The sequence below is a fragment of the Nomascus leucogenys genome, chromosome 15 (assembly GCF_006542625.1).
Source record: "Nomascus leucogenys isolate Asia chromosome 15, Asia_NLE_v1, whole genome shotgun sequence".
Taxonomy (NCBI): Eukaryota; Metazoa; Chordata; class Mammalia; order Primates; family Hylobatidae; genus Nomascus; species Nomascus leucogenys.
This window is the reverse complement of record NC_044395.1, coordinates 40,036,585-40,051,469: the sequence shown is the minus strand read 5'-3', so window position 1 is coordinate 40,051,469 and position 14,885 is coordinate 40,036,585. Positions and strand designations below refer to the sequence as shown.

Here is a 14,885-nt window from a genome sequence, read left to right as displayed (position 1 = left end):
ATTGTATAAGGAAACCAATTTTATTTAGATAGGTAGTTCTAAATTTAGTCTCTGTCTTTTAACTGGATCTGTGAACTCCGGGCAGAGCCCACGCTGAATCCTGGGTCTCCAAAAAGAGAACTAGTATGGGGCTAGACCATGTGACGCTTTCGTAGTGCACATTTTTTCAAACAAAGACGTTTCTCTAAGTGTCTAAACTACACTCTTTCTTACTTTAAACACCCCAGAGTAATCTCTGCTACAATAACTATTTTAGTCCAAAAAAAGAAAAAAAGAAATGAGGTAATACACTACTAAGGCAAGCAGTTTAAGATCTGAGACAAACTTATCTGTTTACACTCTTGGGGTTCCATAAGGAAAAACAGAGGTTTCTCCCCAAAAGGGAGTCTGGTGCCTTCTTTGTTTTCTTTAAGGAATCCTGGGCTATAGAAACTATTTCAGGTCCCTTATGCAGCAGAGTGTGGCAAGAGAAAGGAGAGAGAGCAGAAGTGAATGGAGAAAACAGAATTCAGTCAACTGAGAAGAGAAAAAAACTTTTTCTCAAAAAAAAAGATCGATCCTAAGAGAGAAAAAATAAATAAAAGATACACACACACACACACACACACACACACACACACACGCATACACACACATATCTTGGATATTAGCTTTTAATTGACTGCTAACCATTGGGCTACTTAAGAAAAAAAAACTTTTAAGTCTCATTACCATATTTTAGCGAAAACAAATTGCTGATATTTCAAAACTAATACAAATGTCAAAACAGAAGGAGCTTGATTTAGGAACCAATCCCAGGCTATCATGGTGACAAAAAATTGGGGCAGAACCTTAGCTACCTTTAGCTACTGAACTGCAGCGTGTGGCAACAGCCATTGCTACTTCAGTTTGGCTTGACTTGTTATGTAAATAAAGGTGCCCTTGTTATGTAAATAAAGCCCCTCAAGTGGTCAAAATCAAAAATCTTTCAGGCCTGCTGAAAGTGCTGTAATCCCAGCACTTTGGGAGGCCGAGGCAGGTGGAATGTCTGAGGTCAGGGGTTCGAGACCACTCTGGCTAACATGGTGAAACCCCGTTTCTACTAAAAATACAAAAAAATTAGCCGGGCGTGGTGGTGCACGCCTGTAGTCCCAGCTACTTGGGAGGCTGAGGCAGGAGAATCCCTTGAACCCAAGAGGTAGAGGTTGCAGTAAGCCAAGATTAACGCCACTGCACTCCAGCGTGGGCGACAGAGCAAGACTCCGTCTCCGAGAAAAAAAAAAATTCTTTTTTTTTTACCTTTTGCTGGCTGTCATTTTCATTTTCCCATTTTTTTTTTTTCCAGTTGTGGGAATTTAGCCAATTCAGAGGCCTTGTTCCCCATAATTTGAAACTTTCCTTTGGATTTGATCAAGTCAGATAGAGCTGGTCAAACCCAATAGGAAACAGATGGAAACAACAGGAGAAACAAACAAGCAACAACAACAACAACAAAACAGTTACGCAAAACAAACAATCTCACAATTTATACAATTACTGAGCACTTTAAAGGTAAGGAGAAATTAAGACCAGCCGGTTGTTAAGTTTAGCCAAGACAAGACCCCAATTCAGCTACTTACCTAGGAGTGGGGCTCAGGCTAATGACTGCTCTCTACCATCCTAGAAACAGGAAAAAAACTCTAACTTGCCCTCCCTGTTGGAAGCAAGCCAAAACTCCAGAAAGGAGTTACCTGCACTCCATCATGCAGAAAAACTTGCCTTCCTTGTTGGAAGAAAGCAAAACTCCAGAAAAGGAGCTGTACAGCAAAATAAACTTTAGATCTCGATTACATTTGGGGAGATCAGGGATTCTCCAGAGGGGAATTTGCCAGGCCTCAGCAAATTGTCCTATTGATCCGAGCCATAAAGGTATCTTAAGCTGCTACCAAGCACCCATAGGAGATTTGTCAAAGGACAGGGGAACCACCATTCAGAATCCCTTCAGGTTTCCAATTTGTGAACCCAAAAGTGTCTGAGACAGATCTCAGGAAGTTTATTTTGTCAAGCTTAAGAATGCACCCATGACACAGCCAATGAACATAAGATGCATATTGGTTTGGTCCAGAAGGGCAGGACAACTTGAAGTGGGGGAGGGGGCTTCCATGTTACAGGTAGATAAGAGACAATCTGTTGCATTATTTTGAGCCTCTGATTAGCTTTCAACTGAATACACAATTTACATGTGAGAGGAGGGTAAAAGAATTGTCACTTATGCCTTAGTCTTGCTTAGTGAAACAGTAGGGCAGGGGAAACAATCACATGCATTTCTCAATTAAGCAGAGGGATGATTTTGAGTTGTGTCTGTCCTTTGTCCATAAGGAATTTCCTTGTGGGCAAATTGTGAGGAAAGTATATAGTTTTTTGTTTTGTTTTGTTTTATCTTTGTAGCTATCTTATTTAAGAATAAAATAGGAGGCAGATTTGCCTGATACAGTTTCCAGCTCGACTTTTCCCTTTGGCTTAGTGATTTTGGGGTCCCAAGATTTATTTGCCATTCACAAAAGCAGACAAAGTCTTGATGTGTAGTTCTCCAACCACAGCTGTGTCTCTTCTGCAAAGACTTGGGAAACTCATTTTTCTGTTGATCTCAACCACTGGGTCGCAATCTGGGAACTGCAGGTTAGATACTAAGCATTAGCATGAAATCCCAAATCATCCACATTCCGTTATCAAAGGGCTGAGTCAGTCCTCTGAAGAGCCAGCTGCTTCTAATCAGTAACAGTGACATGTGCAACCTTCCATAACTTGTAGCCATCCATAGCCAAAGCTCTCAGAGCTACCCTCATTCTCCCCAGGAGGTCACCTAGCCTTATACTTTCCTTTTAAGTATATTTGCTGAAATGTTTGTGAGCCTGTCAGCCTCTGTAGCTCTCATTTTGTAAGTATTTCTCATAGCCAGGTTTCCTCTGAATGCCAACTCCTAACAGCTGAATGTCAAACTCTAGAAGACAATTTGACAAGGATCACTTCAGCCCTCCCTACATGGATACGCAGACCTTCATAGAGATGGCCTCAGAATAAGTCCAACAGATCCTAACAGAATAATTAGCCTCAGGCCTTGCTTGGTAACTAAACTCAAGACACTCCATCTGGGCTCAGGATGTATTTCCCAGCTGGATTTCCTTAGGCCTTCAATTTAGCAGCCCTCCGATTTCATGTTGAAATAACTGGGATCAACGTTCCCCAGGCAAGGTAAAGAACTGGAGAGCTCAATGCAATTCTTTATTCCGTAAGTGACTTCACCTTGCAACCATCCGCAGTTTTCAGAAAGGAATGTTATCAGTGGGCACACCTAAACCATCCCTCCCCTCTCTCGCTACACACCCACTGCATAACCTGCCATCTCTTTAGACACAAAGCGTTTCTGCATCTTGGTGAATTTGTGCCCCTTCCACGCTGAAGTGTGTGTGAATATACATGTCATCCCGTGTGTACAAGGAGGTCCAACTCCACCACAAGAGTGAAATTCACAATGCCCTGCTTTCACCCCAGGTCACAGGAGCTTCGATCAGGAATGGACCCAAAACACTACACATCTGTCACTGAGTCAGTGCTTCCTGCAGGCTGGCTAAATCCTACAATAATACATTTTTCAGAGAAAAGAGGTTCTCTTGGTAAGAGCCAAAATGCCATGAATTACACCACTGCTTTTGAATGAAAGGGCAGAAACCCATTTCCACCTCCTGAGTATTCCCCTTCACACTTCACTTAATGTGAAGAAGAAATGCAGCTGTCTCCTGCAGGCTGAGAGGCACAGATGCATCTACAACTCCCTCCCCTCCTACTCAGGTAGCTTCGGGTGGGGCTTCCATCTTTTAACATTTATTTAACTCTGGGATTTGGAAGTCACTTATGGTCAACGGAAGCTTATCTTCTCCATCATATTTTTATGTCATGTAGCAATTACAAGGAAAACCAAGGAAAGAGGCCGAAATCAGGTGATAGTGCTTTCTTGATGCCAGCGTACGTCGTCAGTGATGGTGACTAGTTACCTGAATGACAGTGCAGAAAAGGCAGGTTTGCCAAGCTTAAGGGACACAAAAGAATGGGCTTTTTCAAAATGGGAAGTTTTCTATCAAACAGAGAGCACTGGCCTCACAAATAACTCAGTTACGCATACCACATTACGATGGATGACGTGCAGGCAGGAGAGAAACTTCTATTCCTTGGCTCCACTGCTCAGCCAGGGGGGGTGAGTGAGCTCAAAGGTCTGCACAAGCAGATCTGAGCTTAGTGTAAATGAGGGAGAAGGAGTGTCAGGAGGGAACAGGACAATATCACAGAAAATCATACCAGTGCTATGAAACAGCCTATCCTCGGCTTGCAAAGATAATGTTATTGATGGGCCCCTATTAGGATAAACACGTGCTAGTAATGGGGACACAAAGAAAAGGGGAAAAGAAAGGATGGGAGCCCACACTTATTGATAAACTACTTGTGACTAGAACTCCATGCTCTAATTGTCTATTTGTGAGCCTGTTTCCCTATTAGATTGTGAAATCAGAGAGGAAGCTTACTAGACGTCCTGTATCTCCGTTTCATGGGACTATAATGCCACTTATACAGTTGTCAGAGTCTGATACATAGTAAGCACTGCAAAAATGTTAGATATTCTCACCATGATTATAATTATTATCATTGTATCCCATACCCCCTAATACAGAGCCTAGCACTGGGCATTCATGAGAAGCCTGGTAAATTTTTTCTATTATGGCAAACATTTATTGAACACTTTTTACAATCCAGCCACCAGAAAAAAAGTAGACTTTGAGCCAAATGCTTTTTCAAGTTTATGTGACTTAAGTAAATTTTTAATAAATGAGCTAGTTTTAAAAGTATTCATGAAATGGAATTAGAAATGGCTTCAGAATTGTCAACATACATTATTGTTTAGATTCATTGGTAAAGTGGCTTAATATTTATCTCTGCTAGATGTAAAAATTTGGCATGAGGGCTATAAAGTTATGAATGTAGCACAAAGGAAAATTATCTTTTTTTATGTAAACTTTGATAAATAAGGAATTCAATATTGTTCAGTTAATGAAAACAGCTAAATCCTGAGTTATTGGCAAAAAAAAAACAAAAAAAAAAACATTTATCTAATGTTAAGGTTCTTAGGAAAACCTGAACTCCACAGGTTATAAAATGGTTAACATTTTTAATGATAACTATCACAATTTTAATAAGTAATCTTGGTGAAAAAACAATTAATTAGATAAATGTAGTGGAATAAATGCCTATAAATAAACTTATCATATAATTTAAAATCTAAAGTTACACAATACGTATTCATTGAATGTCTGGGTCATTTCCAATTTTTAAATAAATTATAGAAACATGTTTTTCTAAAAAAGAAATGTGTTCTTATTTAAAGGAAAATAATATTTGTCAAATTCAAAGTTTAATTAAAAGTTATTTATAAAACAAGGTAATGGTAACCAGTATATAAAAAGCATTGGAAAGAAAGTTATAAATATAAAAAGGTATTTTTGGCAAGAAAGGTTAAAAAGGAAAATAATTTTATATGAGAAAGAATCTTGTATGGTAAATTTTTGTCCTAGAATAAAATGACTGGTTAGGAAAGAGGGAATTCAGGACAAACCAGAAAGTCCACATATGCCATGAATGGTCTGTGTAAGTCATAATAAGGTTTGTAAAAATAAAGTTTTATGGGGGAAGAAAAACTTTATATGATCAAGTTGTCTGTAATGAAAGAGAAATTATTTATAATGGTCTTTCTAGAGATTGTGTTTTGATATTTTAAAAAAACACTATGCACTAAAGTATTGGGTAGTACAATGAAACTTTTTTTAAGGTATTGATTTACCCTTAACAAAATTACAAGACATTTTAATTTTTTTAACCCAAAGTTTAACTTTTATTGTATCTTGCTGTTTCAGCTTCCTGTCCCCTTTTAAAAGCCCTGAAATAGTAAATATCTCCTTCAACTCTTTTTTTTTTTTTTGAGACAGAGTCTTGCTCTGTCGCCCAGGCTGGAGTGCAGTGGCGCAATCTCGGCTCACTGCAAGCTCCGCCTCCCGGGTTCACGCCATTCTCCTGCCTCAGCCTCTCCGAGTAGCTGGGACTACAGGCACCCGCCACCACACCCGGCTAATTTTTTTGTATTTTTAGTAGAGATGGGGTTTCACCGTGGTCTTGATCTCCTGACCTCGTGATCCGCCTGCCTCAGCCTCCCAAAGTGCTGGGATTACAAGCGTGAGCCATCGTGCCCGGCCCTCAACTCACTTTTGGCTCCCATAAGTTTTATTCCTCGGGTGCTGTTTGTTTGTTGTGGCCTTACGCTAAAAATGTTTTATCCTAAAGGCCTAAAGGAAATGTCTTCTCCAGCATAACATTCTGTGCTCTTGGCTTTAGATGGTTGTATGAATCTAAAAATTTTTACTTGTTACCTAAGAAACACTCTTCCTATGTCTAATCGAAGTACCCTTTTTATTAGTTTGACTTTCAGGTTATTGATAATAAATGGATACCCCACAGGGAATAGCAGTGGCACTGCAGAAGATCTTTTGCCTTTTGGTAACTGGCCTAACAAACACGTTTTATATTTTATTGAAATAATTCATATGCCATTGTTATTAAGTTTTGGTTTGCTTAGAAAAAACTGAGATTAAAATTTTTTTTTTAATTAAAGTTATCACATCCATGTAACTTTCTATATTTTGCTTTTAAAGTCCTTGTGTCATTAAGTTATAGAGCTTTGACTTCTGGGTCTAAACAGGACACCAAGTCCTCTTCAGTCTTAAACCCTGACAGCAGTTAAAACCTCATCTTCAGATCCGGTAGAAGATGCCAACCAAAATAAACTGTGTTTGTGAGACACAGGCCCAGAAATTAAAACTATCCAACTCCTCAAGACCCAGAGACTATTGTGGAAGAGGTGGGTGTGAGATTGTAAGGGCCAATGTTGAGAGATAAAATTAGTTCAGTTTCTCTAAATTAACCATTAGTACCAAATGCACATTGATGCAAGACCAGCATGTGAGCCCCTGTGTCAGATGAACACAATTGTTTTGGAGCATTAACTCACTCCTTAATAAAAGGTTACTAAGGTTATAAAAAGGTTTATGGAAATTATATCTTATGGTCAAGATAATTAAAATTTAATAAATTTACTTACAGAATTTTAAAAGACACATTTAATTGGCCTCATGCTGTCTTTATTAGGGCTTGTTGTTTGGGAAGTTAAATTGCTCTCAAAGAATAAAGGTTTTTGCTTTTTTTTGGAAATCTTTATCATTTTGGCTAAATGATTGACTTATTTTATAACAACTTGTGATCCTATTTTGTGATATGAAGTGTTTTAAACTTTTTATATTTGACAGACTTTCTGAAATCAAATTTTAACTTCAGTCCTCATTAATCTTTTGATATTCGGTCCCTCGCAGTCCAAAAGAGACATATTCAGCTTATTTGATGTAATAAAATCATACAGGAAGTAGTGTCAAATATGAAATGGGGTTTAACCTTCTTCGGATTATATTTATATAAATGTGTTATTAGTATGTGTTCCAGAATTGTATGAGATTCCTGTGAGCCTAATATGTCTTAGTAAATGTTATCAGTAGTAATGGTGATTCTGATATAAAATTGTATGCCATAGAAGTAACCCAATTTCCTTGTCATTTGTGTCTTTAACCATGACTTTTGTCATCTAGTTGTTTCACTTTTATTCTTTTCAAAAGGTGTTTTTTATAATCAGCTATAGGACTCTAATAGCTGTTCTTGGATGCAGGTTTCTGATAACTTTGGAGACTGTGACACTAGAATAGAGGAAAAACTTGCAAGACTCCCATAGAAAGCTAATGTGTTCATAAACATCGAGCAGAACATGAGTTAATTACATAGACTAATGAAAGATTGAACTAATCTTTTTTATGACTTTGTTTGAAATGTTGCTAATTCTTTTGTTTCTGCGTCTAGAAAACCCTTTTTCTTTGAGCTATTTACAGCTTTTAATAATTGGGTCAGCTACACTCCTGTGAGCAAAATCTGAAGCATATATCTTTCTACCTGATTTCTCCAGAATTTGAAAACTATTTGCAAGTATATTTAATTTATAGCAGTATAGTTATTTGCATAAGTTCAATAAGAATCTTTTTCTTTGTAATAGGACACAATTGGAGACACTGGTTATTTTACCAAGGCTTTCATTGGAATGGCATACTTTTAGATAGAACCAGATTGCTTTAAGGAATCGAGGTTGACTTGTAGAGCCAAATAAAACCCTTTGGGAAAGCTGGCCTTATACCATGTCTACACAGTCCCTGTACAGGTTCCTGACCTGCAGTAAGTAAAGAATGTCACTTTCTGACAGGCCCGGGAGCCCTAAGTTTTCTTGGGCCCTTGAGGTGAGGAATTCACCCAATTAATACAGGTATTTGCAGGCACAGGCTGAGCTCAAAGCATTGAAGTCTAATCTGAATTTCCTTGTGGAATAAAGTTCCAGTAAAGCCAATTAAAAAGAAAAGAGCCTATATGGCAAATAATTTTTTTTTGCTGACTTTATGCAAATACTCAGGCCAAGTATAGTAAGACCAACAGTTATTTTACACATAAATTTGTCTTGTGATTTGTCTTTAGTGAAAATGGGGACTGGAGAGAGAAAAATTATGTTTCAAAGTAAGCTGGACTATACTTGTTATTAGATTCTAGTCTTGTCTAATGTTTTTCAATGTTTATTATTTTCTATAGTTTGGACTGAATTCTAAAGTTTTTCCTGCTACACGTCTCCAAAGTAATGTTTTTAATTGTTTTTTTCTTTCCTGTCCTATTTTCCCTCCATTTTTTTCTTGATTTAAAATTCCTAAAAATGAAGCTGTGCTTTCTTAAAGCCCTGCAAACTGAAGCTAGACAACTTAAGCTACAGAAGAAAATAACAGCAACTTATTTACATATATAAACCACTTTCATACCTGCCTATTGTTGTATGGACTTAAGATAATATGGCCTATATCAATTTTCCAGGATTGTTCTTCATCTTTTTTGTTTGTTTTTTTCTCTTCCTCCTCCTATTTTCTCTTCATAGGATATGAGATTTCACAACCTACTAAAAATGATCTTCCCTAATAACCTGACACCTACCTTTCTAGGAGTAAACTGTCCTAACCATGAGAGATCAGACAAAACCTGAGACCAGAGGCTCATTCTTTTTCTTATAAAATGCTTTTTCGGAAAGATGTGAAAGCAAAATAAATCTCAGAACCCGAAATCAGTAAGCCAAAGGGAAAAGTCAAGCTGGGAACTGCATCAGACAAACCTGCCTCACATTTTATTCTTAAATAAGATAGCTACAAAGATAAAAAAAAAAAAAAAGCCACATACCTGCCTCACAATTTGCCCACAAGGAAATTCCTTGTGGACATAGGACAGACACAACGCAAAGTCATCCCTCTGCTCACCTGAGACAAATGCATATGTGATTAGTTCTTCTGCCCTATTGTTTTACTAAGCCAGACTAAGGTGTAAGTGACTATTCTTTTACCCTCCTCTCACATGTAAATTGTGTATTCAGTGAAAAGCTAATCAGAGACTCAAAATAATGCAACCAATTGTCTCTTTATCTATGTATGACCTAGAAGCCCCTTCCCCCACTTGGAGTTGTCCAGCCTTTCTAGACCAAACCAATGTTTATCTTACATGCTGATTGACGTCTCATGTCTCTCATGTCTCCCTAACGTGTATGAAACCAAGCTGTACCCAGACCACCTTGGGCAGATGTGGTCATGACCTCCTGAGGCTGTGTCATGGGCACATTCTTAACCTTGCAAAATAAACTTTCTAAATTGATTGAGATCTGTCCCAGATACTTTTTGGTTCATACCCTTTATATTTCTAAATGTTGTTAGGAGCCCTTGGCTTAGGTTGAAAGAAAATACAGTGATTCTTAGGAAACAGGTTAACTGAATAGTTAGGATGGACTTGTTAGGAATGGGGATGGGGATGGGAATTCATGATCTCAAAGATAGGAGCTCATACCAGCTATCTGAGCCATGAAGGGACACCCTTATGTGTTCTTTTTGACATGGCTAAAATTAGACTCGAGCTCTAGACCTCCCTTTACTTCAGCAAAACAAATCAGTTTCTCCCCAAGACTTCCCATTTCATTAAATGGTGCCCCTATCAATTTGTGTAGAGCCCAAAATCTAGGAGTAATTTTTAATTTTCCTGACTTCTCTTCTCCCCATCCATGATATATACAAAACGAATCCCAATCTGTGAGTGTTTCTTTTCTGCCACTACTCTGAGCTCTCCTCAGTTCTCACTTAGACCACACCTGGGCCTCACTGGACTCCACACGAGTGTTCCTGCCACCATGCACTGCATTCTGTGCACACCACAGGAGAGGCAGCTCCTCCCCTGGCCTCTGTACACTCCATGGTAAAGTCTGGCCGTGGCACCTGCCCATCACTCTAGTCTTATCTTGCACTGCTACTTGCTGGCAGTGCTTCATAATACTTGCTTGTGCCAGTGCTAATTCCTGCCTCAGGCCCTGTGCGCTAGCTCAGCATCTCCAACCTTCTTGGCACCAGGGATCCGTTTTGTGGAAGACAATTTTTCCGCAGACAATTGCAGGGTTGGAGTAGTTTTAAGATGATTCAAATGCATCACATTTATTGTGCGCTTTGTTTCTATTATTATTACATTGTAATATATAATGAAATAATTATGCAACTCACCATAATGTACAATCAGTAGGAGACCTGAGCTTGTTTTCTTGCAACTAGATCATCCCATCTGGGGTTGATGGGAAACAGTGACAGGTTATCAGGCATTAGATTATCATAAGGAACAAACATCCTAGATCCCCTGCATGCACAGTTTGCAATAGGGTTCACACTCCTATGAGAATCTAATGCCACTGCTGATCTGACAGAAGGTAGAGCTTAGGCAGTAATGTGAACCATGGGGAGTGGCTGTAAATATAGATGAAACTTTGCTCACTTACCTACTGCTGTGTGGCCCAGTCCCTAATAGGCCACAGATGTGTACTGGTCCATGGCCCAGTGGTTGGGGACCACTGTGCTAGCTGACATCTCCTACCTGGAATACTTCTTTCCCCCACTTCTTCACCCGCTCTGTCCAAACCACTGGTTCTTGTCTGTCAGTGTGACTTTAGCTCAAACCACCCCTCTCAGAGACTCCTTCTCTGCTCTCTCAGTAGGAAGTAGCCATGAGGTCATTCCCTGTCACATCACTCCACCTTATTCTTTGGAGAGTACTTGTTACGTTTTGATACTTGGCTTTATTGTTGGGTGGCTTGCCTGTCTCTCTCCCTAGCATGTAAACATCTGAGAGCAGGGACCTGGTCTGCCTTGGTCGCTGTTTCCCCAGTAGCCGGAATGGTGCCAATTGAGATGGGAGCACAGTGAATACCTCCCACTGGGAAGTGCATTGATGGCCTCTGACTGTGGAAGCCATCAACAGTGCCAGTATTGTTGGGGCTTCCTTCCTGCTCCCACCATTTCCCCGGGCTCTAACTGCTGCCTTCCATTGCCTTGCAGCCGCCCATGCCAACTTCCGTTCCCGTCAACCATGCAGCAGCACAGCCCCATGTCCTCCCAGACCTCTTCCGCCAGCGGGCCACTGCACTCTGTCTCCCTGCCGCTTCCACTCCCGATGGCCCTGGGTGCTCCACAGCCCCCACCCGCCGCCTCCCCTAGCCAGCAGCTTGGTCCAGATGCCTTTGCGATTGTGGAGCGAGCCCAGCAAATGGTGGAGATATTAACAGAGGAGAACCGGGTGCTTCACCAGGAACTTCAGGGTTACTACGACAATGCCGACAAGCTCCACAAGGTGCGTGACTTCCCTGGGGAATGGGAGGGAGACAAAATTCTTTACCTGGTCATGGGGAGTTGATGCACTGACTGACTTGCCAACATTGCACTAGACCCCTTTTTATACTAGGCCCTGTTCAAGGCTTTAGGGAGACGAAAATAAATATGACCAGTTCCTGCCTTGGAGGAGCTGCCATTCCAAAAAGGGGAGAGAGTTGCATATGCCAACACCTTCAGTAAGAGTGTGAAGGGTCTACTGTAGGAACAGCAGAGGTGGCTCTTGATCAGAGACTCAGAGGCTAAGTAGGATTACTCCACCTGGAGGAATGTAGAAGAGGGAACACGGAGAGTAAATAACACAGAGGAGGCCAGGCCTGGTGGTCCATGCCTATAATCCCAGCACTTTGTGAGGCTGAGGCAGGTGGATCGCTTGAGCCCGGGAGTTTGAGACCAGCCTGGGCAACATGCCAAGACCCTGTCTTTACCAAAATTAGCCAGTCATGGTGACCCATGCCTTGTAGTCCCAGCTACTTGGGAGGATCACATGAGCTGGGGAGGCATAGGTTGCAGTGAGTCAAGATCACTCCACTGCACTCCAGCGTGGGTGACAGAGTGAGATCCTGTCTCAAAAATAAAAAATAAATAAAACCACAAAGAAACGAAGTGAGAGATACCAAATTTTCCTTTAAATTTAGGAATCTCAGACAGGAACCTTATGTTGTCATGTTCATTTCATTAGCCGGTCTCTGCAAAAAGCAGCCTTGCCTCAACATGAGAGGGTCAAGAGTACGAGTTATTGTGTGCTTTCTGCGTGTTTGTGACTGCATGTTTCTGCATGTTGTGACTTATTAGGTGGGGAGATGCTGAGTAATTCCAGCCCGTGTAGTTACTATTGGAATATTTAAATGTATAGCAGCCATTATTCTTAGAGATTTATGCTGAGAGCCAAAGTAAATAGGGGAACGTCCAGCAAGAATGAGCTGTTGCTGGGCAGTGATTTCATGATGCCCCTCAAGTCAGCATCTCATGTGCTGCAGGTAGGATGCAAGGGGGTTGGGCAAAAGTAATAGGATGTTTTAGGGCAAGACAGCCATAGAGCACTTGAGTTTCCTTTCTGGGGGTGAGGAGGCATGTGTAGTAGTAATGATCCTCTAAGAGTAAGTGCAGGCTCTTCCCTTGGCAATAAAGGGCTTCTGTAAAGTTAAAGTATAGGAGTATAAACCCCACCTGACTACAAGAACATTGTCACTTTGGTTCTGTGTGACAATTAATGCTCCGGCTGGCCCATTTAGTGTCAGTGTTCATGAGTTAGTGCTGATTTCACAGGTCAAGCTGGTCATTTTGCTGGTCAAGGGTTTTAGAGTAGTAGGCTCTACTTGCTTCCTGAGGGCTGTCAGGGAGCAGTGGATTTGATGGTGCATATGTTTACAGACAATTTGTCCCAGCACGTTTGTGCAGAGCTTCCACTGAAAAGGTCTGGAGCTCCCTGGAGTCAAGACCAGACTTGGCTGAGGGAGCTCTGGCTGCCTTTATTGGAGGCGAAAAATGAGAGCCAGAAACAGACAGGGGCCGCCTAAAGATTGTGGCCCCACTCCCACCCCCTCTTGCACCCTTAGAAGTTGGGAAATAGGCATGTTGTTTCACAGCCCTCAGCCTATAAGACACTGCACAGGCCCAAGCTTGCCTCTGACATTTTTGGGCAGCTTCTTTTTGGTATGGTCTGAAAATTGGGAAGTGCAGACTCAGCACTTCTTGGGAAACAAGGATCTCTTTCTTCTCTCCTAATGAAGCTTCAAGGCAGACATGTCCAGAAGCTATACAGACCCGCTTGAAGGCAGAGTTTGGTGCTGGGGTTTTTCCCATGGCTGTTTCTGAAGTTATACAAATGGTGCAGAAATTGGAGGTCTTGTTATTTTTCATTGCCTTTTTATTAACATGTACTTTTTTTTTTTTTTTTTGAGACAGAGTCTTACTCTGTCGTCAGGCTGGAATGCAGTGGCGCGATCTCGGCTCACTGCAATCTCCACCTCCTGGGTTCAAGCAATTCTCCTGCCTCAGCCTCCTGAGTAGCTGAGACTACAGGTGCGCACCACCACACCTGGCTAATTTTTTTTTTTTGTATTTTAGTAGAGACGGGGTTTCACCATGTTGGTCAGGATGGTCGTGATCTCCTGACCTCATGATCCGCCCACCTTGGCCTCCCAAAGTGCTAGGATTAAACATGTACTTTTTATTGACCTATAACATACATCTCTTTCTTGATTTTGATGCCCATTTCCATTTTGAAAACTAAAGTGGCTTAATCTCCCAGTGTCTCAGTATTCCTGCACAGAGGATGGTTCTTAAAAGTTGTGGCCTAAAGGATTTTGATGGCTTCTGGAAGAGGAGACAAATCAAAAGCTGTGTCCCTTCTTGAACCCAAAACTTTTTCAGTCCCTTGAATGTTATAAATTGTTCTACAAGTACAGTAAGTCCTCACTTAATATCATCAATAGGTTCTTGGAAGCTACAATTTTAAGCAAAGCCAATTTTTTCCTCATCAACATCACAATGAAATGATGTTGAAAGAAATGATGTTATTTGGGGGCCTGCTATGTGTCATTTTACTTAAAGTTGCAGTTTCCAAGAACCTATCAGTGATGTTACATGAGGACTTACTGTACTACATTAATCAGTCGTATGTAAAACCAGAATTATTGATTCAAAACCTCAGATTTTGATGGATACTTGCATACTCATCACAAGTTGGATAGCCGTTCTCAACAACTAGGACCAAGAGACACAAGAGTTGCATGAACTTCATGACATAACATTTTGTGCCTTGCATTCCTAAGGTCACCCTATTCCCAGATCTTCCCTCATCCCCAGCCTTGCCACTCAGTGTAGCTGCCTGAGCCTTAGGTCTGGGGAGAGGGTGGTCAGATGGGGTGAAAACTTTGCTTCTCAGGGATGATAGCTGCCAGTTCCCCTGGCATGGATGTGACCCCTGTTTTGCTGCACGATGTTGTAGGATATGACCCTGCTATGCCCACAGTTTCATCCCATCTGAGTTCCTCGCAGCATTGGGAACGT

General features: G+C 40.9%; 1 protein-coding gene across 4 annotated transcripts in view; it reads left to right on the top strand.

Moving 5' to 3' along the window:
- AMOTL1 (angiomotin like 1) overlaps nt 1-14,885 on the top strand; it is a 142,330-nt gene that overhangs the window by 69,639 nt on the left and 57,806 nt on the right. For all 4 annotated transcript variants that reach the window (XM_030794526.1, XM_030794524.1, XM_030794525.1 and 1 more), the window contains one exon: nt 11,541-11,832. In XM_030794526.1, coding sequence (XP_030650386.1) covers nt 11,541-11,832 — 292 coding nt within the window. The remainder of the gene's footprint in view (nt 1-11,540; nt 11,833-14,885) is intronic.